The sequence below is a fragment of the Leuciscus leuciscus genome (assembly GCF_965113295.1).
Source record: "Leuciscus leuciscus genome assembly, chromosome: 1".
NCBI classification, from domain to species: Eukaryota; Metazoa; Chordata; class Actinopteri; order Cypriniformes; family Leuciscidae; genus Leuciscus; species Leuciscus leuciscus.
In genome coordinates, this window is record NC_138725.1 from 29807381 (window position 1) to 29828852 (window position 21472).

Sequence of the window (21472 nt, forward strand, 5' to 3'; positions counted from 1 at the left end):
GTGGAGAGACCGGATATAAACCGGAGTGGGAGAGAGTGAGAGAGCGAGAGATGAGCTGGGATCTCGTGTGTGCTGCTGAGAACCTGAAAGAGTCATCGAGAGAATATTCTGAGTTATTGTGTTTTGTGGCTGTGCTTATGCACGGTGAACGAGCTTTGTGCGCACCTTTTGTTTTGTTTGTGAGAAACGTGAATAAAGCGAGCGTCCCCGCTCAAGCCGACCCCTGTCTTCTTCCTTCCTTATTATTTCTGAACTGAACCTCATCACACATACCAAATGTGTATTTTGTTACAAAAGTAAAATGAAACATGAAGTTAACATGCCTTCTACGACTTCTGCACAACACTTTACGTGAATATAGGCTATATAAACAAACTAATATATTTGTATTCACCTTTTCAGGGGGATTCTTCTGACTTGAATCTTGTGGTTGTTGAGCAACTTGTGGTAGTTGAGCAACACGAGTGTCCTGGTTCATGCTGCACTTGATCATTGGAAGAATTTCTTAAAAAATACAAAATAAATGATTACTAACAGACAACCACACTGACTGATAAATTAATATATAGATGGATAGACAGAAATACATGAAGGAAAAAAAGAATACCTTGTTGCAGAGCTATATTAAGTGCTCTTAGATTCTCATTTTCTTTTTTTAATTTAAGAATTTCTCTCTCAAGTTGAGTTTCTCGGCTTGAATGCTCTCCAGCTTGACTCTCCATGCTGTTAATCTCTTGCATTAACATACTGTCCTTTCGGTGGATGACCTAAAGATGGACACACAATATTAGTATCTCGGTGTCATTAATATTTGTGATTTAAATAAGCATAATGAAAAATAAGAGTAGCCATTTAAAATATGTAGGTATTACTTGATGTTTGACTGGAGGCTCTTGATCAGATGATGAGGACGTTTTGGAGTGAGATGGGGACTGAGTTGGAGTGTACGTTTTTTTTTTCTTTGCTACACTGTTAACCCTTGCTGTAAAAAAAGCCGTAATTCAGACAGTATCATACCATTTTCCATTAAAACAGTAATATACCCTAGAAAACAAAACTAGCCTACAGGAATATACTGTAAATGAACAGTGCTCCAAATCGACACTCAGAGGCTGTTTTCCCAATCACACCCTATACCCTCATTCACTATTCCCTACATTAGTTCACTAATATAGTCCACTTGAATGAAAAGAAGAGAGTGAATTGAGAAACTGATGAACACTGATAAGCAGAATCACTGAAGGACAGAGAAACAAGAACAGAAAAAAGAGAAACACAAGAACTACAACTGACTTCCAGTAACACTGATTGTGAAACCAGTTTACAAACCAGTTTATGATTATTTCTTTCATACATGTACAAAAGTTATTGTTGAGAATTAACAGAGATTTAGTTAATAATAAAATTTGTTGTCACCATGATGGAGATCAGTATTTGCTTTAGTTGGTCTCTTGTCCCTTGACTTCTTACCTTTCATTTCTCTCTGGCTGCTGTAACAGTGAGTTTATAAAACACATTTGATATGGCAAGAAAAAGTCAAAAGGAAGATGATCAGGTGTTTTTGTCCTTTTGTGATGATGTCACAATCATTTTGGACTACCTGATTTTCAGATTTTTCCTGTATATATTAATTGAATTTATGGGTATTTCATATTTAGAATATATCTGTGTATCTACAAAATGAAATCAATATTTCTATAATCATGTCTTCTGAAAAATAACAATTATATAGTGCATTCAATTTTATTTTACTCCTACTTGGTTCAGACACACACAGATATCAACAATCAGCATATGAATCTCAACAATGGTGAAAAGTTTCATGTCGCAATGCATGCTGGGTTCCAGGATAATATAAAACTCCCAGCATGCACTGCTGCATGAAATAGAAAGAAATATTGCCACCATTGTTGAGATTAATGTGCTAAATTGTGCTATCTCTGTGTTTCTAAAATATAGTGTAGCTCTGTTTTTATTTTGGTTTATGCATGATGTGTTAAAAAAAATTAGTCATAGTAATTTATTGCTGTAGTTTCACAGTAGTGGTAATGTAACACTTTTGATCGAGGATAAAACTCTGAATGAATAAGAATTAATTCCTTAGTGAATGAACAGGCATTATGATGATTTTGTCATCATAAGCATTACAACCGCAATCATTCATAAACTGTGTGCGCACAAATGTGACTTGCAAAAACACAGCTCAAGCAGCAAAAGAAAAATGAATGTATTAGCATCAGCATCCCAACTAAAGCAAGCACTGATCTCTGTAATGGTAACTTCAAACAAACATTTTCAATAACAATTTCTGTATGACAGAAACAAAGTCATACTGGTTAATAATAAGTGTAATAATGTGTAATGGCTGGAAGTCAGTCGTAGTTATTGTGTTTCTCTATTTTCTGTTCTTGTGTTTCTCTTTTCTTCAGTGATTCTGCTTATTAATAGCAGGTGTTCATCACTAATGCTCACAATCACTTACATGTTCCCTTAATTATCTCACAGCAACACTGCGTCAGTGTTACTTTTTACTCTTTGTTGTGTGGATTTCCCTGTGGGGTTGAAAGGGTTAACAGTGTAAGATAAAAAGACACACCCACAACATGTATTTTAACAGTAATAAACTGTAAGTTATAAAACAGGTTTATACTGGCAACACTGTTGCCAGTAGTTTACTGTAAAATTTCATTTTTTGGGTCACCATTGTGCAGAAGAGTAGAGCCTGTGCTTCAGTCCAGGAGAAGATCTACAAATATTGATGAAATGCTGCATGTTGCTTTATTTAACAGGCGGTGACTGTGTAGTTGCTGGTCCAGTGGAAATCTCTTTATTTACAAAAGTTTTGTTGTGGTTTCAAATGAAATAAGTTCACAGTAATACTTTGCTCACGTTATTAATGCATTATACATTTTAGTTTAATACATGTAAATGACAGTTGGTCAATTTAAGGTTTCTGCAAATGAAATTAGTTAACTCGAGTTTTAGTGCATTTTACAGTAACATACTGTAGTGTAGATTACAGTAAAGAACTGCACAATTAACAGTAAATTACTGGCAACAGTGTTGCCAGTATTTTACTGTAAAAAAAACCGGTAAGGTCTAACAGTGTACTCTTTTTGCATCATTTTGCAAACATGGCTGATTTTTTCTTTTCCCCTCTAGCCTAAACATCCTCCTCCTGAGGGGAGGGTATCTTTGTTCTCTGAAGGGACAAAAATAAAGTAGGAAATACATATCTTCTATATCATTATTAAGTCTTGTTTGCTGAACTTTTACCATCAAAATCTATAACCTCCTGAGACCCAGAAAAAAAAAGTTTTTTGAATTTAGTTTTTTACCATGTCATCACACTGTTTAGAGCACAATAAACAAATGGTAAAAAAAAAATGTGCAAAATAATATTTTATTCATACGTTATGCTATGTCCTCTGTAGTGGACGCCAGGACTAAGTTGTTTAAAAAATAAAATGACAAGAAATTATATGTATAGGCAAAACCAATGGGATTTTTTTTTCAATCACCAATACATTTTGGGGTTTCAGGATTTTTTCAACCAAAATTTGTATAAAGATTATTCTCAACTATGTTATGAAAGAAATAACGGAATGAATTGATACACCATTTTACTTTATGCAATATGTGGGTAAAATGGCCGTAAATTAATATTCCCATTCAATGCAATGTATCTATACACTGTATCTAATTTGCACATTAAAGTGTCCTTGGAGCAACATTTAATGAAAAAAGAAGTGTAATAATTGGAGTAATAATTGGCAACATTTTAATAATAATATCTAATATTTCATAGGAATATTGATGTATAATTTATTTCCATATTCACTTGCTGTGTCTCCTAAAATGCCTGATAAAGACGATTTAAGTCCTGATGTCCTTTACAGTGGACACGTTTGAAATCAATGCCCTGTTCTGTAACAGAAAGTAATTTTTTTATTTGAAACCCCTTAACATTTTCCTGAGATGTTGTTTTATGAAATACAATTTGAAAAGTAGTCCAATTTAAATTATAATTACAATATATTATCATATTTCCATAAGAATGCTACATTTGATCACTAAATTAATGTCAGACATTTTTAAAGACCAAGGAGAAGTTGTTTTCATGGTGAAACCTCCAAACATTTGGTATCTCTGAAAAGCCCTGAATGTGCTCTTTACAGGACACCCAGGTTGTGTCATGTGACATGTATGATGTCAGAGAAATTCACTAAAATATAATGTCCACTACAGTGGACAAAAGTCTATTCTTGGGTCCCAGGAGGATAACTGTGGCTGGGGAACTTTCCTCTTCATAAGCCACATCCACAAAATCTCCAGGTTCAAACTTTTTTTTTAGTATGTCCTTTTTAGGGACAATATCATAGGTGGGAGGCTCCTCCCCCCATTCCACCAGAACCCATGTTTTGCTCATTTTCTAAATAAATAAATAAATACATGCATACATATTTACATACATACAATTGAACAAACATGAATACATTTATTCATTAATAATAATAATACTAATAATTATATATATATATATATATATATATATTAATCCAAAGGTGTACAAAACTCTAAAGTCTCATCATTCACATTTATCTGTTGCCTTCAGCTGATTGTATCCATGACAACAGTGTTACCTTTAACGCAACCAGCCAGCGACTCACGGTCTCGTCCGGTGCAGATAATTTATTTCTAATCTAAGGTAACAAAAAGGTACAATGATATCAATTATTAGCAAAAAAAGTAATGGTTTTTGTTAGCAATAGATAAAGCTTACTTTTTATAGTCATTTATTAAAAAAAGTTTTGATATAGGCGGTATATGGTAATTATAGGCTATAATATAATACATTGGCCTATAATGTATCATCGACAGCAAAAAAAAAAGAAAGAAAAGAAAAACATCTTCATATGTTTTAGTGTTACAAATACACATTAATTTAGAAATGTATAACAAAACAGTAGTTTAAAGCATTATAACGATATAATTATATAATAAAAAGGCGGACTTACCTTCACGATACAAAGTGACAGTTGATGAATGACTTGCAATGGTGTCACGTGAATCGGCTACGCGAAACAAGTGGGCGTCAATGAAACACGTCACCTCAGTGAAAAGATTAATTTACCGGTTCTTTATGTAAATTACACGAGCTTCTTTTTCAGGGTGAAAGATCTCTTATTAAAACACGGAGTCTTTCACGACCAAACTTTTCTTTTTAAAATAAAAGATTAATTACCGGTTGTTTATGTAAATTACACGAGCGTCTTTTTCAGGGTGAAAGACAACACTAAGACTTTTACGACCAAACTTTTCTTTTCTTTAAAAAAATGGCCTTATAAAATAAAATATGTCTTCCAATTAAGTAAGTAAATTTTGTCAAATACCCAGATTCATTATTGTAGGCATTTTTAGGAAATGTTCTCATTTGGATTAAGCTATTCGGGTAGCCTAATGCAAAAAAATATATTCTTTATTATATTTACAAAGAAATAACTCTTTCGTGTTTCTTTTTGAAGGATATGGAGTATAAAGTGTACTTAAATGAAGAGGCACCTGTTCCCGCAGCTACTAAAAGGCGATGGACACAGAATATAATAGGTTGCTGAATGCAAATAACTGTATTTTAGGCAATTTGTTTCTTATTGTACAATTACATATTGACTTACATTAATCAAATAAGCAAGAAATCTGCTCTTTTTTCTTCTTCAGGAGCAAAAAAGAGAAGATCATACAAGACATGGCTTATTCCCGATATAGTTGAAGTAATTCAGGTTTTAATGTTGGCCTAAAAAACATTTTCAGTGATAAATTCATGGCCATTTGTTGTAGTCAAGAAACCATGTCTAACATGCTCCTGTATGTTTATAATTTCCTACTTATAGGAAAACATTTCCAATGATGACAGTGGTGACAATATCAGCAAATCTGACAAGAACTGCCCTGATGCTCATGTGAGAATAAGCTTTTTTATTTTTTTTATTTTTCAAAGTTAATCTTCTTTAGAATTGTGCTTCCTTGTTGTCATAAGGTTGGCAATTCTTTGATCCTTTATCAGCCAGAACATTTACAAAATTTAAGTACATGCATAAAACTAGTGGTCCAAGTACCTGTACATGTCTCACAGGGAAACTTTTCTACTGATGAGAATGAGGTCGTCAGCGATGCTGATGGAAACTTTTCAGATGCTGATGTGAGAATGAATTTCTGATATTTTTTTTAATCCAATGCTTTTTGCATACATTTGTAAATATCAGTATTCATATGGATTTTGTTTTAATGTGCAATAAATGCACAATTTCTAACAGGAAGGCTTTTCTGCTGATGACGAGGGTGATGTTTTTAGCACAGCTGATGAGAACTTTCCACAGACTCATGTGAGAATAAAGTTTAGAATATGTATCTAGTCTATAGCCTCATTGTTATTTTTTTAAAGCACACACTTCTTTATGTGTCAGCTTGTAATTAGTGCAATATTTACTTTCTAGATTGTCAGAAACCACAGTGCAGTTTGTGAGGGAAGCACAGAAGAAAGAGAGGAGTGTGCCAGCGAGGAAAAAATATATCCAAATGCCAAAATCACTAATGAAGAATCTCTGCTGTGTATACTTGCCTACAGCCTCAGGCATACAACATCCAAAGTGGCTTTGAGTGACTTGTTAGATCTTATCAATCTCCACTGTCCTGATTCAACCAATGGAGTTCCAGATAGCTTATACAAGTTCATGAAATCCTTTCACTGTGACACTTTTGAAGCCCAGTATATTTGCCCATCCTGCCAATATTTCTTTGGTAATGAAATCCCCACCCACTGTGCTTCATGCAATGGTACCCCAGGGGACATGGAAAACCTAATCAAATCTGGCTCTGTCTTTATCAAGTTATCTATTTCAGATCAATTAAGAGGTAAATTTCAAGATACTGATTTTTGTCAGTCTTTGAATTACAAATGGTCAAGGACAAAGCGCAACTCACAAAATGTTGAAGACATATTTGATGGCACTATGTACAAATCGATTGATGCACTAAATGACCCAAAATTGGCGAATATTTCAGTGTCCTGGAATGTTGATGGTGTTCCAATTTTCAAATCTTCTCCTTTTCATATCTGGCCTCAGGGCTCGCAAAATCGCCCGCCCGACGTCCCGGGGCTATTGTGTTTTCCAGTCGGGCTACCAAAATGCATAACCGGCCGGCCCGACGGGCTATCTGAAATAGTGAAATCAAATTCCTCCTTTTATTCACATTATTGACTAGTTAATTTCTTCCAAACTCGATAAAAACCACAAGGTTTCTTCACTATGATATTTTGCTTTTGAACAGCTCGTGCGCGCGTGGGTGTGGGGACATTATGTGGACGCGCTTGAGAAACTGAAACTAACGTTACCTCTCGTTGCTTTCATTCGGATTACTTAAACATAGAATATTTGTTTTTTATATAATTAACATCATTTAAAAATTAGGTAACACTTTATTTTACGGTGTCCTTGATACAGAGTAATTACTTAGTTAATTACTTAGTAATAAACATTGTAATTACATGTACCAAAATGTAATTAACATGTAACTAAGTTATGGTACAGCCTGTACTTACAGATTGTAATTACACACATGTAATAGGCAGCTACTGTTACACATATGTAACAAGCCGAGTCTGTTACATACATGTTACAAACTTGGTACATTGTAATTATGTAAGAAAGTACTTAGTACCACACATGTACCTTAGTTTGAATTAACTCACCCGTTCACAGCTTAAATACATGCATTAGCTTCCTAATTACATTGCAATTACAGGAAATTACACAGGTATAAGCTACGTAAAATAAAGTGTATCAAGACTGTACTTAAGTGGACTTCATGTGTATCTACATACCTTATCCATATGTACCTTAGTTTGATTTAACTCACTAGTTCACAGCTTAAACACATGCATTAGCTTCCTAATTACATTGCAATTACATAATATTACACAGGTATAAGCAACGTAAAATAAAGTGTATCAAGACTGTACTTAAGTGGACTTCATGTGTATCTACATACATTATCCATATGTACCTTAGTTTGGATTAACTCACTAGTTCACAGCTTAAACACATGCATTAGCTTCCTAATTACATTGCAATTACATAATATTACACAGGTATAAGCTACATAAAATAAAGTGTATCAAGACTGTACTTAAGTGGACTTCATGTGTATCTACATACCTTATTCATATGTACCTTAGTTAGAATTAACTCACTAGTTCACAGCTTAAATACATGCATTAGCTTCCTAATTACATTGCAATTACATAAAATTACAAAGGTATAAGCTACGTAAAATAAAGTGTATCAAGACTGTACTTAAGTGTACTTAATTTGTATTTACATACCTGATCCATATGTACCTTAGTTTGAATTAACTCACTAGTTCAGGGCTTAAATACATGCATTAGCTTCTTAATTACATTGCAATTACATAATATTACACAGGTATAAGCTACGTAAAATAAAGTGTATCAAGACTGTACTTAAGTGTACTTCATTTGTATTTACATACCTTATCCATATGTACCTTAGTTTGAATTAACTCACTAGTTCAAAGCTTAAATACATGCATTAGCTTCCTAAATACATTGCAATTACATAATATTACACAGGTATAAGCTACGTAAAATAAAGTGTATCAAGACTGTACTTAAGTGGACTTCATGTGTATCTACATACATTATCCATATGTACCTTAGTTTGAATTAACTCACTAGTTCAAAGCTTAAATACATGCATTAGCTTCATAATTACATTGCAACTACATAATATTACACAGGTATAAGCTACGTAAAATAAAGTGTATCAAGACTGTACTTAAGTGTGCTTCATTTCTATTTTACCTTATCCATATGTACCTTAGTTTGAATTAACTCACTAGTTCACAGCTTAAATACATGCATTAGCTTCTTTATTACATTGCAACTACATAATATTACACAGGTATAAGCTACGTAAAATAAAGTGTATCAAGACTGTACTTAAGAGTACTTAATTTCTATCTTACCTTGTCCATATGTACCTTAGTTTGGGTAAACTCACTAGTTCACAGCATAAATACAAGCAGTAGCTTCCCAACTACATTACAATGACTGAATACTGTATTTTAACTCAATAGTGTAGAGTTGAATTGATGTGGTGTTACCCTTTCCATCCACCTGCCTGCACACAAAAGGTGACATTATCAAAATGACAAGTCAAATTGTAAATTTATTTTCCCCCTTCAAATACAACATATAATTATAACTGCTAAAATGTACAATGTTTCACAAACATTAATGAGAATACATATTTTATAAATGAAATTTACACTCTAAAGTGTATTCTTGAAAGTCCACTGAGGTCAGTGGACAAAAGTCAAAACTAATGGACTCACACTCTGTATTTTTGACTTATGTCGTGAATGAGCCTTCCAAAGATGCCTTTCTTGGTTTTCTTTCCTAGCCAATATGTCCATTCAATAAACTTCAAGTGGCTCTTTAGCATTTTCTCAGTACGGTTCCCCCTTAATCTCCACACTTGTCCTTTAATTGTTTGCCAGTATCTCTCAATGTGTTGAGTGTGGCTGCCAGTCTGTGGATCCACAAAGTTATTCTTGTGGTTTACCGGATAGTGATGATATCCTTCTTTAGTGAGGGACTGTACATATGCCCGCCAGGAATCACTGTAGATTGTTGAACCGCTTCTAACATGCCGTTTAATGATTGGGATCAGAGTTGTGCGTGCTCGTGAAGGGACCAGCTTAAGAACAGGTCTTCGGCTACTGTGGTGTACTTCTAACAGACCAAACACCCATCCATGTCTTGCCCAAGTACCACCATACCGTCCACGGTTATACTATAAGAAATACATAATTTCAGTTATGTATACACAAATACACAATACATCTTAAAAGTTTGCACATAAAATCTTAACCAAATGCAGTTCTGCTATGCTAAATTACTAGTAATTACTAATTACTAACTTTTTTTACCTTTCTTTTATGAGTGAATTTTGACTCATCAATTACAACGAAACGATGTCTCGATCGCCCTCCAATTTTGAATTGGTGCTTTCTTTTCATCCTTCTCAATGCATTTGTGCACACCTTTTAATTAAAAACCATTGTTAGAAAGCATAAAAAGCAAACTATTACACCAGATTTAGTTTCAAGCATATGAAGAGTTCAGATGCAAAAGCCTCTAAATGCCATCTGAAATTTCCTCCTAGAATGATCATTTTTATGAAGCTTGTATATTTAAGTTCAGTAATTTCACTTAAATGGCAATGAAAATTACCTATTAATTGCCATTTAAGTGAAATTATTGAAACTAAATATACAAGCTTGATAAAAATTATCATTCTAGATGAAAATTTCAGATGGCATTAACAGGTTTTTGCATCTGAACTCTTCATATGTACTCTAAACTTGATTTGTTTACAATTTTTTCAACAATCCCAGGATGCACACCAGAGTTGTATTTAACAAAATGGGAATTTACATTATAACAGAACAGAATCCAAAACTAATCAAATCAAAACTAACACTTAAGCTTACCTTTCTGAGCTTTTTGTTCATTTTTGAGAGTGTTGTTGAACTGGATGCCACTCCATCTTCCATCATGTCAATCTGGCGTAATCTCAATCCTTGAGCAAACCTATAAAACAACAAAGTTAGTATTTACAAAACGTAAAACCTTACCAATGTCAGAAATTAAAGTTTGTGACATTTTCCCAATGAAAATGATCATTAGGGGGATTTGTTTTTACTTACATTATATAATGTATCTGTCCCATCTTTTATATAAAAAAAATTACTTAAAATTGCATCTGTAGTGGCAAATTGTTTAATGCTGCCCAGATGTGGCATACATGCATTTACACAGCAGTTAAACATTTTTATTTTTATTTTATATTTAAATTAACAATAATAAAATGAATGAAAAAGGCCAATGGTACCTTTAAATAACCTAAATTATGAGGCATGTTATATATTTATAGATATTTGTCATGCTTGCAAAAAAAAAAAAAAAAAAAAAACTATTAGATTTTTTTTTAAATGTTCCAACATGAATTTGAGCAAGAAAATCAGTGTTTTTAAGCCTGCACAAATAAATACTAAATGTTCATACAGAACAAACTTATATAAGTTAATAAATGTATATTAATGTATATAAGGAAATAAATAATATATATCAGATTCTTTCAGATTGGGGCCTATGGTTGGGGCACACATTCAACTGCAGAACAGGGTTAATGCAAGTAACTCAAGACATGTTTTATTCTATTTTTACAGAATAAACTTGGTTTGTGTACTAACACATCAATACATACTAATTAGAGGTTTATGATATGTTAGTTTCCTAGTATAAAATTGTGTTTAAAGAAACACAACAAATAGATTATTTTGTTGATACTAGTATACCTACTGTATATAATTGAATTTGTTAGATAATGCTATTTGTCTTTCCTTCCTGTAATGGGGTGGCTCAGGGAGAAGCCACAGAAACAGCTTGTTGTATAACCAAAAGAATATCCAGTAAAAAACAACAACAACAACAAAAAAAAAAAACCCTGCAAGCATAATCATAAACAAGCCATAAATTCACTGGGACTCTTATTTTGACATGTTTATGCTTTACTACTGTTGCTACAGTTTTACTTATTTTTATTCTTGTTTTTTTTTTTTTTCTCTTTTTTACCAAATTTTTTTTATGACCATGATCGAGGGACATAAAATATGCCCTTTTACAACCATATAACATATTACAATAATATTAAAAACACAATTCCACAAGCCAGTACAATGTGCAACATCGCAGCATTTTGACTTTGAAATCACATGTATCGACATTTCTCTGTTTTTCCATCGGCAGGAAAAATTAATAACACTTAATATTATAATTAAGAATTTTGCTATAATAATTAAGCTATTTTACCCTCTTTATATGGCCTTAAATCTGGTCAAACAGAGCCACGGAAATCCTATAACATGTCTGATGGCTACTTAACTTCTAAGAAAGCATGTTGTGGAGTTTAATGATATATATATATATATATATATATATATATATAAAATTGTGTGAATTACCTGTAAATAAACATAAACCATTGATGAAGGTCTTTATGAGATCCTGAAAAAATTGATCCAGTCCGGATTGATTTTTTCTTCCTTTGGGTGTGGTTCTGTTTGCGATAGCACACCCTGTTTTTTTTTTTTAAAAAGAAAGAAAAAGATGAATGGTAGTAAAGTGATCAGTAAATTAAAAATAAATAAATGACTCCTTTTTTCCAAACCACTCACCAGGTATATCCATCTTTTCTGTTGTCTTTCACGAACTTCATTTTTCTTCTGCAGTGTCCACATCTCATTTTTTTGGCCAATAATTTATTTCGCTGCATCCATTTAATAAGCTTTATCTTGTCATTTTGTTTGTGCTGTGGCAATGGTACAGACACCATATTTGAAATCCCGCGCTGCCGCGCCTAGCCGCCAACCTGCGCGTGCGCGGTTTCTGTACGTCAACCGCATTACCACGTGACCCAATAACGTTCTCTATTGTTTAAAAAAAGGAATCGTCTGGAGACGCCTGCAAAACGAGTACGAGTCGAGAAGATACTGTAGGTATGGTATAAGTGTTTTTGTTGCTATATACATATTTAGATAATATATTGATGTGAGATGTATTAAATTATGTATAGGATTGTTGATTGCACCGTCTCATTTGACTGCTTTACTATAAACTTTACAATAGGCAATGTCAGATAACCACTACAGTCTATGGTCAGACTCTCTCTCTCTCTCTCTCTCTCTCTCTCTCTCTCTCTCTCTCTCTCTCTCTCTCTCTCTCTCTCTCTCTCTCTTATCTATGTATCCCTCTCTTTATATCTCTCTCTCTCTCTCTCTCTCTCTCTCTCTCTCTCTCTCTCTCTCTCTCTCTCTCTATAGCCTATATATATATATATATATTGTCTATGTATCTCTATCTATGTATATCTATCTCTTTCTCTCTATCTTGATAGATATACATATACTTACTTTTAATAAAAATAAAGTACATTCACAGATTTTAATATTAAATATCATAGCCAAAAAAGTTTTAATGATGTGGTTTATCACTATTTATTCTGACCCAGGTCCACCATGGCCAGCAAAAGAGGGAAAAAGAAAATGAAAAAAAGTATGGATGAAGAGACTGTAGAGAGCCCCAAAAATGTGACAGAAGATCTACAAGTTGCTGAAGAAGTAGAGAAGCATGGAGAAGACCAGATCATGCTAGATGAAGATAATGTGTCCAGCGAGGAGAGTGTACAGTGTGATGAGATGGTTCTGGCCAGTGGTAAGAGTTTAATCATTGTATTCGGTCTTGATTCTGAGAATGTAAGCATTCCTCAATTGAAATTTTGAAATATAGATATTTGCCTTAGATTTTTAACTGGTACACAGAAACGGGACCACACTTATTAAGCATACTTAATAAGCATACATTGCTTATTTTATTAACATTGATGTTTCAAGTTCATTTTTATTATCAGACAATGTCACTGATTTTAATTTAGTAGATTATTTTTAACATCATGCTTTTTTATCTTATGTTAAAATGGTATTGTCAAATAACATTTGTTTATTTATTTGTTACATTTTGTTTTATCTCTTATTGAAATCTTATTTAGCGCTTTGGTTAAAGTGGAAATCTAAGTGCTTCATAAATATGCCTTAACTCTACATTAAATATTTTGTTGATTGCAGATAAAACCAGCTACCTGAAGTTGCTGAAGAAAAATAAAAGACTGCGGAAAAAAATTAAGAAAATGCATGAGGAAATTGACATTTTGAAGAAAAAATTGAGGGCAAGAACAGGTTGGTGACTATGGCTGGGTGAGGTCTGTTAAGATGTTAGCGGAATGAAATGTAGAACTGCTTTGCGACAACAGGATGGGGCTGATTTTAAAATAAGTCATTTTTGCAAAGATTACCCATTTCTTTTCAAGCTTTAGTTCTTTGTCAGGAGATAGCAGATGCCAAAGCTTAAAATACATCCACAGTAAAAAAAAAAAAAAATTACTGGCAGTTGAGGCTTATTTATAGTGTGAACTGAAGGCACTTGAATACAAATGAAAACCAGTTCACACAAAAAGTACATTTTTATAATGTGATGTTTTTTTTTTTTTTGGGTGGGGGGGCAGGGAAGTCAAAAAAGTACAAATCCCGTGATTCAGATGATTCCAGCTCCACCTCCAGCTCCAGCTCAAGCTCCACCTCCAGCTCCACCTTCAAATCCACCTCAAGCTCCTCACTTTCATCCTCTTCGTTCTCCAAAATGAAGAAATCCCGCAAGAAGAGTAAAAAGGAGCACTGTCATCCTCTGGCAATGGCGAGAGGTACTGTTGTGTTTGGCAACCATTTTGCAATTAAGGGCCATAGTGTTACCTTTTTTTTTTCTAACAGGAATAACTACTATTAGGGACACTTATCATTTGAAATGTTTATCCCTTGGCACACCTTCCTAGGCTTGCCAACGTCTTATTATATTTAGTAAATGAATACATAAGACTATTTCAATTAACATCAAATTTACATCATACATCAATAACAAGATACAATGATTAAATACAAATGTGTAAAAGAGTCATGATTGTTATTCTAAGAATGTTTTATAACTATGCAATTTGCTAGAATGTTGTTGGGCTTACCTCACATGTTTCTTGTTTTTCTTCAGAAATAATGGGATAGCCTGCAATAGATTAGCCAGCAGACAGGGCAGTTCACAGTAGAGTGCACATACTGGATAACAGTGTTCTTCAAATCTGACTTTGGTGGGCCTGTAGAGTTTAGCTCCATCCCTAATAATTTTTTTTTTCTTTTTTTTACTATTGATAGAATCCTGCTGTTCTTACCTGCAGTGGTTCCCAAACCCTGTTTTTGTAGCCCCCAACACTGTACATTTCACATGTCCCCATTGAACACACCCAATTCAATACTACATCTCAATTCGCCTTCATATACTACACCCTAAAAGTATACTCCTTTTGTGAGGAAAAAGTACATACATTTGAGTATGTATGAGAGGCATAGTATCCAGCTTTGGGACATAATACTTCATCATCTTTAACAGACAGCTCTGTTGCTTAGTTATGTGCATCCTGTCACCGTTTAAACTGCCCTGTCAATCATCTTATCACAGTTCCACATTCCACAGATCCACAGTCTTTCATGAGGAGAAACTCTCATGTGGATAACAATTAATAAATAGGTTTACGTATATTAAACAACATTGAATAAATATATTTTTTCAATGCATGTAGATTAGAAAGTTGTTTGGCTGGCAGTTTATATGACACAGACTTGATTCTTGTCTGTACTGTGATCATTTACAATGCTGCCTATGACAATTGGGTGGGAGTAAGCAATGCTATTTAATATATAATTTCAGTCCTATTCTAGTCAGTTTAAAGTAAATGGCTTATAATTCTGTTTTTCTTGTTTTCTTTGCAGCTCGCACAATTGACGATGTGGTACGTCGGTACCACAAAGTTGCGAAGGCCTACAAGAGTCAGGGGAGCATGAATAAGGCCTTCAAATTTGTAGGTGTGGATCGTAACACACTGGCTCTGTCTGCTCCCCTGGCTGAAATTACAATCGCAGCTCCAAAGTTTTTAAAGAGCCTCCCACCATTTAATCTCAAAAAAGAGAAGCTTTTAGATTATTCAAAGCGTTGTGCAGAATCAATGACTCCAGAGGTCCGTGCTAAAATTGAAGAGCTAAAAGCGAAAGGCAAGCTTCTGCCAATCAAGTATAAATATAGATAAGACCCTTATTTTTCAGTTGTTTTATATTGGGGCTATTGTATTATTTGTTTCTGAATCAGTCCCGGTAATATGTTTTGCTTAACAATGTTTAAAAAGCCATTTTATTTTTGTGTTGCAATCTTTTAAAACTTCAGAATAAAGTTTTGAATTGTAAAAATCTGCTCACATCTCATTAATTTCCATTATTTGTATTGACAGGCAGGTGGCTACAAAGGGTAGGTACACTTAAAGTTTGGGTATATTTAATTTGTAGCCTTATGCTTTGTTTTTTTAGCACTCAAAAATCACTCGTCTATGAACAGGCTACACTCAAATAGTGTATGCAGATATCAGCGGACTGTGCTGATGACAAAAATCATGTATTTATGCTCTGAACTAGTTAATCCAATCTAAGGCACAGATGGATAAGGTAAAATAGAAATGAAGCACACTTAAGTACAATCTTGATACACTTTATTTTACGTAGTTTATACCTGTGTAATATTATGTAATTGCAATGTAATTAGGAAGTTGATGCATGTATTTAAGCTGTGAACGAGTGAGTTAATTTAAACTAAGGTACATATGAATAGGGTAAGATAGAAATGAAGTACACTTAAGTACAGTCTTGATACACTTTATTTTACGTAGCTTATACCTGTGTAATATTCTGTAATTACAATGTAATTAGGAAGTTAATGCATGTATTTAAGCTGTGAACTAGTGAGTTAATTCAAACTAAGGTACATATGAATAAGGTAAGATAGAAATGAAGTACACTTAAGTACAGTCTTGATACACTTTATTTTACGTAGCTTATACCTGTGTAATATTATGTAATTGCAATGTAATTAGGAAGTTGATGCATGTATTTAAGCTGTGAACTAGTGAGTTAATTCAAACTAAGGTACATATGGATAAGGTATTTTGATACACATGAAGTACACTTAAGTACAGTCTTGATACACTTTATTTTACGTAGCTTATACCTGTATAATGTTATGTAATTGCAATGTAATTAGGAAGTTAATGCATGTATTTAAACTGTGAACTAGTGAGTTAATTCAAACTAAGGTACATATGAATAAGGTAAGATAGAAATGAAGTACACTTAAGTACAGTCTTGATACACTTTATTTTACGTAGCTTATACCTGTGTAATATTATGTAATTGCAATGTAATTAGGAAGCTAATGCATGTATTTAAGCTGTGAACTAGTGAGTAAATTAAAACTAAGGTACATATGGATAAGGTATGTAAATACAAATGAAGTCCACTTAAGTACAGTCTTGATACAATTTATTTTACATAGCTTATACGTGTGTAATATTATGTAATTGCAATGTAATTAGGAAGCTAATGCATGTATTTAAGCTGTGAACTAGTGAGTTAATTCAAACTAAGGTACATATGGATAAGGTATGTAGATACACATGAAGTCCACTTAAGAACAGTCTTGATACACTTAATATTACACTACGTAAAATAATGTAATTGCAATGTAATTAGGAAGTTAATGCATGTATTTAAGCTGTGAACTAGTGAGTTAATTCAAACTAAGGTACATATGGATAAGGTATGTAAATACAAATGAAGTACACTTAAGTACAGTCTTGATACACTTTATTTTACGTAGCTTATACCTGTGTAATATTATGTAATTGCAATGTAATTAGGAAGCTAATGCATGCATTTAAGCTGTGAAAGTGAGTTAATTCAAACTAAGGTACATGTGTGGTACTAAGTACTTTCTTACATAATTACAGTGTACCAAGTTTGTAACATGTATGTAACAGACTCGGCTTGTTACATATGTGTAACAGTAGCTGCCTATTACATGTGTGTAATTACAATCTGTAAGTACAGGCTGTACCATAACTTAGTTACATGTTAATTACATTTTGGTACATGTAATTACAATGTTTATTACTAAGTAATTAACTAAGTAATTACTCTGTATCAAGGACACCGTAAAATAAAGTGTTACCAAAAATTAAGACATGTCTCATGCCAGTGTGGCAAGCATCCGCTGAGTTAGGGTAGACTAGCTGTGTAGAGTTGAGACCTGTGAAAGATCATTTTCTGTCGCGCACTGTTAACCCTTGCTGTAAAAAAAGCCGTAATTCAGACAGTATCATACCCTTTTCCATTAAAACAGTAATATACAGTAGAAAACAAAACTAGCCTACAGGAATATACTGTGAATTAACAGTGCTCAAAGTCGACACTCAGAGGCTGTTTTCCCAATCACACCCTATACCCTCATTCACTATTCCCTACATTAGTTCACTAATATAGTCCCCTTGACAGAGTGAATGAAAAGAAGAGAGTGAATTGAGACACTGATGAACACTGATAAGCAGAATCACTGAAGGACAGAGAAACAAGAACAGAAACACAAGAACTACAACTGACTTCCAGCAACACTGAGTGTGAAACCAGTTTACGATTATTTCTTTCATACATGTACAAAAGTTCTTGTTGAGAATTAACAGAGATTTAGTTAATAATAAAGTTTGTTGTCACCATGATGGAGATCAGTATTTGCTTTAGTTGGTCTCTTGTCCCTTGACTTCTTACCATTCATCTCTCTCTGACTGCTGTAACAGTGAGTTTATAAAACACATTTGATATGGCAAGAAAAAGTCAAGAGGAAGATGATCAGGTGTTTTTATTCTTTTGTGATGATGTCACAATCATCTTGGACATGTCTGATTTTCAGATTTTTCCTGTATATATTCATTGAAATTATGGGTATTTCATATTTAGCATAAATCTGTGTATCTACAAAATGAAATCATTATTTCTGTAATCAGGTCTTCTGAAAAATAACAATCATAGTGCATTCAATTTTATTTTACTCCTGCTTGGTTCAGACACACACAGACATCAACAATCAGCATATGAATCTCAACAATGGTGAAAAGAATGTCGCAATGCATGCTGGGTTCCAGGATAATATAAAACTCCCAGCATGCACTGCTGCATGAATAATAATAATAAAAAATGAAATATTGCCACCATTGTTGAGATTAATGTGCTAAATTGTGATATCTCTGTGTTTCTAAAACATAGCTCTGTTTTTTTTGGTTTATGCATGATGTGTTAAAAAAAATGAGTCATAGTAATTTATTGCTGTAGTTTCACAGTTATGCTAATGTAACACTTTTGATCGAGGATAAAACTCTGAATGAATAAGAATTAATTCCTCAGTGAATGAACAGGCAATATGATGATTTTGTCATCATAAGCATTACAACCACAATCATTCATAAACTGTGTGCGCACAAGTGTGACTTGCAAAAACACAGCTCAAGCAGCAAAAGAAAGACGTATGTTTTAGCATCAGCAACCCAACTAAAGCAAGCACTGATCTCTATAATGGTAACTTCAAACAAACATTTTCAATTAAAAACTTCTGTTTGACAGAAATAAAGTCATACTGGTTAATAATAAGTGTAATAATGTGTAATGGCTGGAAGTCAGCCGTAGTTATTGTGTTTCTCTATTTTCTGTTCTTGTGTTTCTCTTTTCTTCAGTGATTCTGCTTATTAACAGCAGGTGTTCATCACTAATGCTCAACAATCACTTATATTCACTTAATTATCTCACTGCAACACTGTCTCAATGTTACTTTTTACTCTTTGTAGTGTGGATTTCCCTGTGGGGTTGAAAGGGTTAACAGTGTAAGATAAAAAGACACACCCACAAAATGTATTTTAACAGTAATAAACTGTAAGTTATAAAACAGGTACATACTGGCAACACTGTTGCCAGTAGTTTACTGTAAAATCTTATTTTTTGTGTCACCATTGTGCAGAAGAGTAGAGCCTGTGCTTCAGTCCAGGAGAAGATCTACAAACATTGATGATATGCTGCATGTTGCTTTATTTAACAGGCAGTGACTGTGTAGTTGCTGGTCCAGTGGAAATCTCTTTATTTACAAAAGTTTTGTTGTGGTTTCAAATGAAATAAGTTCACAGTAATACTTTGCTCATGTTATTAATGCATTATACATTTTAGTTTAATACATTTAAATGACAGTTGGTCAATTTAAGGTTTCTGCAAGTGAAATTAGTTAACTCGAGTTTTAGTGCATTTTACAGAAACATACTGTAGATTACAGTAAAGAACTGCACAATTAACAGTAAATTACTGGCAACAGTGTTGCCAGTATTTTACTGTAAAAAAAAACGGTAAGGTCTAACAGTGCGTTTCAGAATGAACTAAAGTGAGACGGCAGAACGCGCATCATGTTTATTTTCTTTATTTTACGAAAAACACAACATTTTGTTTTTATTATGAGTATACACAAATAAAAGAAGACATTTAACAGTTTTAAATGCTGTTTAACACTTGCCTGTATGAAGCAAAATATGACCACGCAAGATTTCGATCATGCTGATTTACTCGCAGCGCAATTTCTCAAGAATCTCCATGCCTGTTTTAAGAGAAACGGATGATCAATAAAAATGAAAGCTCCACTTTCACACGAATGCTTTAGTTTGCGTGTCACTGTAAAGCTGCTTTGAAACAAAACAATCTGTATTGTAAAAAGCGCTGCGTGAATAAATGTGACTGGACCATCATTCAGACCATTCTGCTATAGCTATAAACAGCATAAAATAATTAGAGCACCATTTTCTTGCCTCAAAAAAGTCTGGTATTATTATTATGTATGTATTGCTACACTTCAATATGTGAATTATTCAGAAAATTAACACTTTAAGCGCTGTCAGGATTTAAAACAGAGCTTCGCGCTCTGGTTTATGGCTGCTTTACATTTTACCTGCCACAAGGTGACACTGTTTTCAAAACTCCCGATGCTTAGAATCTTGTACCGAAACAGTCAGAGAAACATATCAAAGCTTCAAAGAGTAATTATTTCTCCATCCCATCCGGCATCCAACTGCAAGTTCTGAGCGTTTGGGAAAGACAACTGGTGCTTCCACCCCTTTATTGTTGTCAATTTATTGTTGCTAAGCGATTGCGTGCGTGCGAACATTTCGAACATCGCGTGTGCGCGCGTGACGATGTTAAGAGGAGCATGGATTTACGGCAGTATTTCAGTTCTACTCGGCCCCCAAAAAAAGTCCAGGATGAAGAGACATACAAAGAAAAACAGACAGCGACAAAGCGGAAGAGTTCAGAAAAATCTGACTATGAGACCAAAAGAAAGCGCAGCTTTTTGATGTCATGGACAAAAGAATTTCTGTGGCTTGAACATGACAAGGTAAACGAGACAATGTTCTGTCGAGTTTGTCGTCAATTCCCCACTATTTCTGACTCAACGAGTGTGTTTGTCACTGGAACCAGTCATTTTAGGAAAGACCCCATCAGAACCCATGACAAATCCCTGCATCACAAAAAGTGCATTGGTGCCCAGTCTGCAGTGTCTTTCCCAGAAAGAACGCCAATTGCAAAAAACATACTAAAAATGAGCCAAGCACAACAAGAAGTCCTGAAAAAACTACCGTTGGCCAAATTTAGCACTCTTTGCAAACTTCAAACGGCAAATGGCCTAGACCTTGGTTCCACTTACCACAATGACCATGCTTGCAGAGAGTTTATTGGAGCAATAGCACAAACCTCAAGAGACCAGATTGAAAAGGAAATTCAAGATAGCAAGTTCTTAACAATTCTTGCAGATGGCAGTACAGACACT

At 33.8% G+C, this 21472-nt stretch overlaps 1 protein-coding gene and 2 long non-coding RNA genes across 4 annotated transcripts; 1 reads left to right on the forward strand and 2 right to left on the reverse strand.

Moving 5' to 3' along the window:
• Positions 1-432: 432 nt before the first annotated feature.
• LOC309503527 lies at positions 433-959 on the reverse strand. Its single transcript, XR_014207693.1, has 3 exons — positions 873-959; positions 608-767; positions 433-504 (listed from the first exon to the last, which is right to left on the reverse strand). It is a non-coding gene; the product is annotated as an uncharacterized lncRNA (long non-coding RNA).
• Positions 960-9387: 8428 nt separating this feature from the next.
• On the reverse strand, positions 9388-10944 carry LOC309503795. Its single transcript, XR_014207864.1, has 3 exons — positions 10576-10944; positions 10012-10125; positions 9388-9875 (listed from the first exon to the last, which is right to left on the reverse strand). It is a non-coding gene; the product is annotated as an uncharacterized lncRNA (long non-coding RNA).
• A 1171-nt stretch (positions 10945-12115) lies between these two features.
• Positions 12116-17774, forward strand: LOC309502211 (uncharacterized protein). Of its 2 annotated transcripts, XM_082174477.1 has the most exons (5): positions 12116-12642; positions 13155-13357; positions 13768-13878; positions 14205-14399; positions 15514-17774. In XM_082174477.1, exons 2-5 carry the CDS (start codon positions 13162-13164, stop codon positions 15825-15827), a joined length of 816 nt encoding a protein of 271 aa, XP_082030603.1. In that variant the 5' UTR covers positions 12116-12642; positions 13155-13161; the 3' UTR covers positions 15828-17774. The 2 variants fall into 2 exon arrangements, with proteins under 2 accessions (XP_082030603.1, XP_082030604.1); XM_082174478.1 differs by lacking the exon at positions 12116-12642 and having other exon boundaries at positions 13147-13357.
• The last annotated feature ends 3698 nt before the right edge of the window (positions 17775-21472 follow it).

Bases quoted from the DNA above. Each gene is read 5' to 3' on its own strand.
- LOC309502211 (XM_082174477.1), top strand. From the start codon at position 13,162: ATGGCCAGCAAAAGAGGGAAAAAGAAAATGAAAAAAAGTATGGATGAA. The intron at 13,358-13,767 runs GTAAGAGTTTAA...TGTTGATTGCAG, and splicing joins TGAGATGGTTCTGGCCAGTG to ATAAAACCAGCTACCTGAAG. The intron at 14,400-15,513 runs GTACTGTTGTGT...TTTTCTTTGCAG, and splicing joins TCCTCTGGCAATGGCGAGAG to CTCGCACAATTGACGATGTG.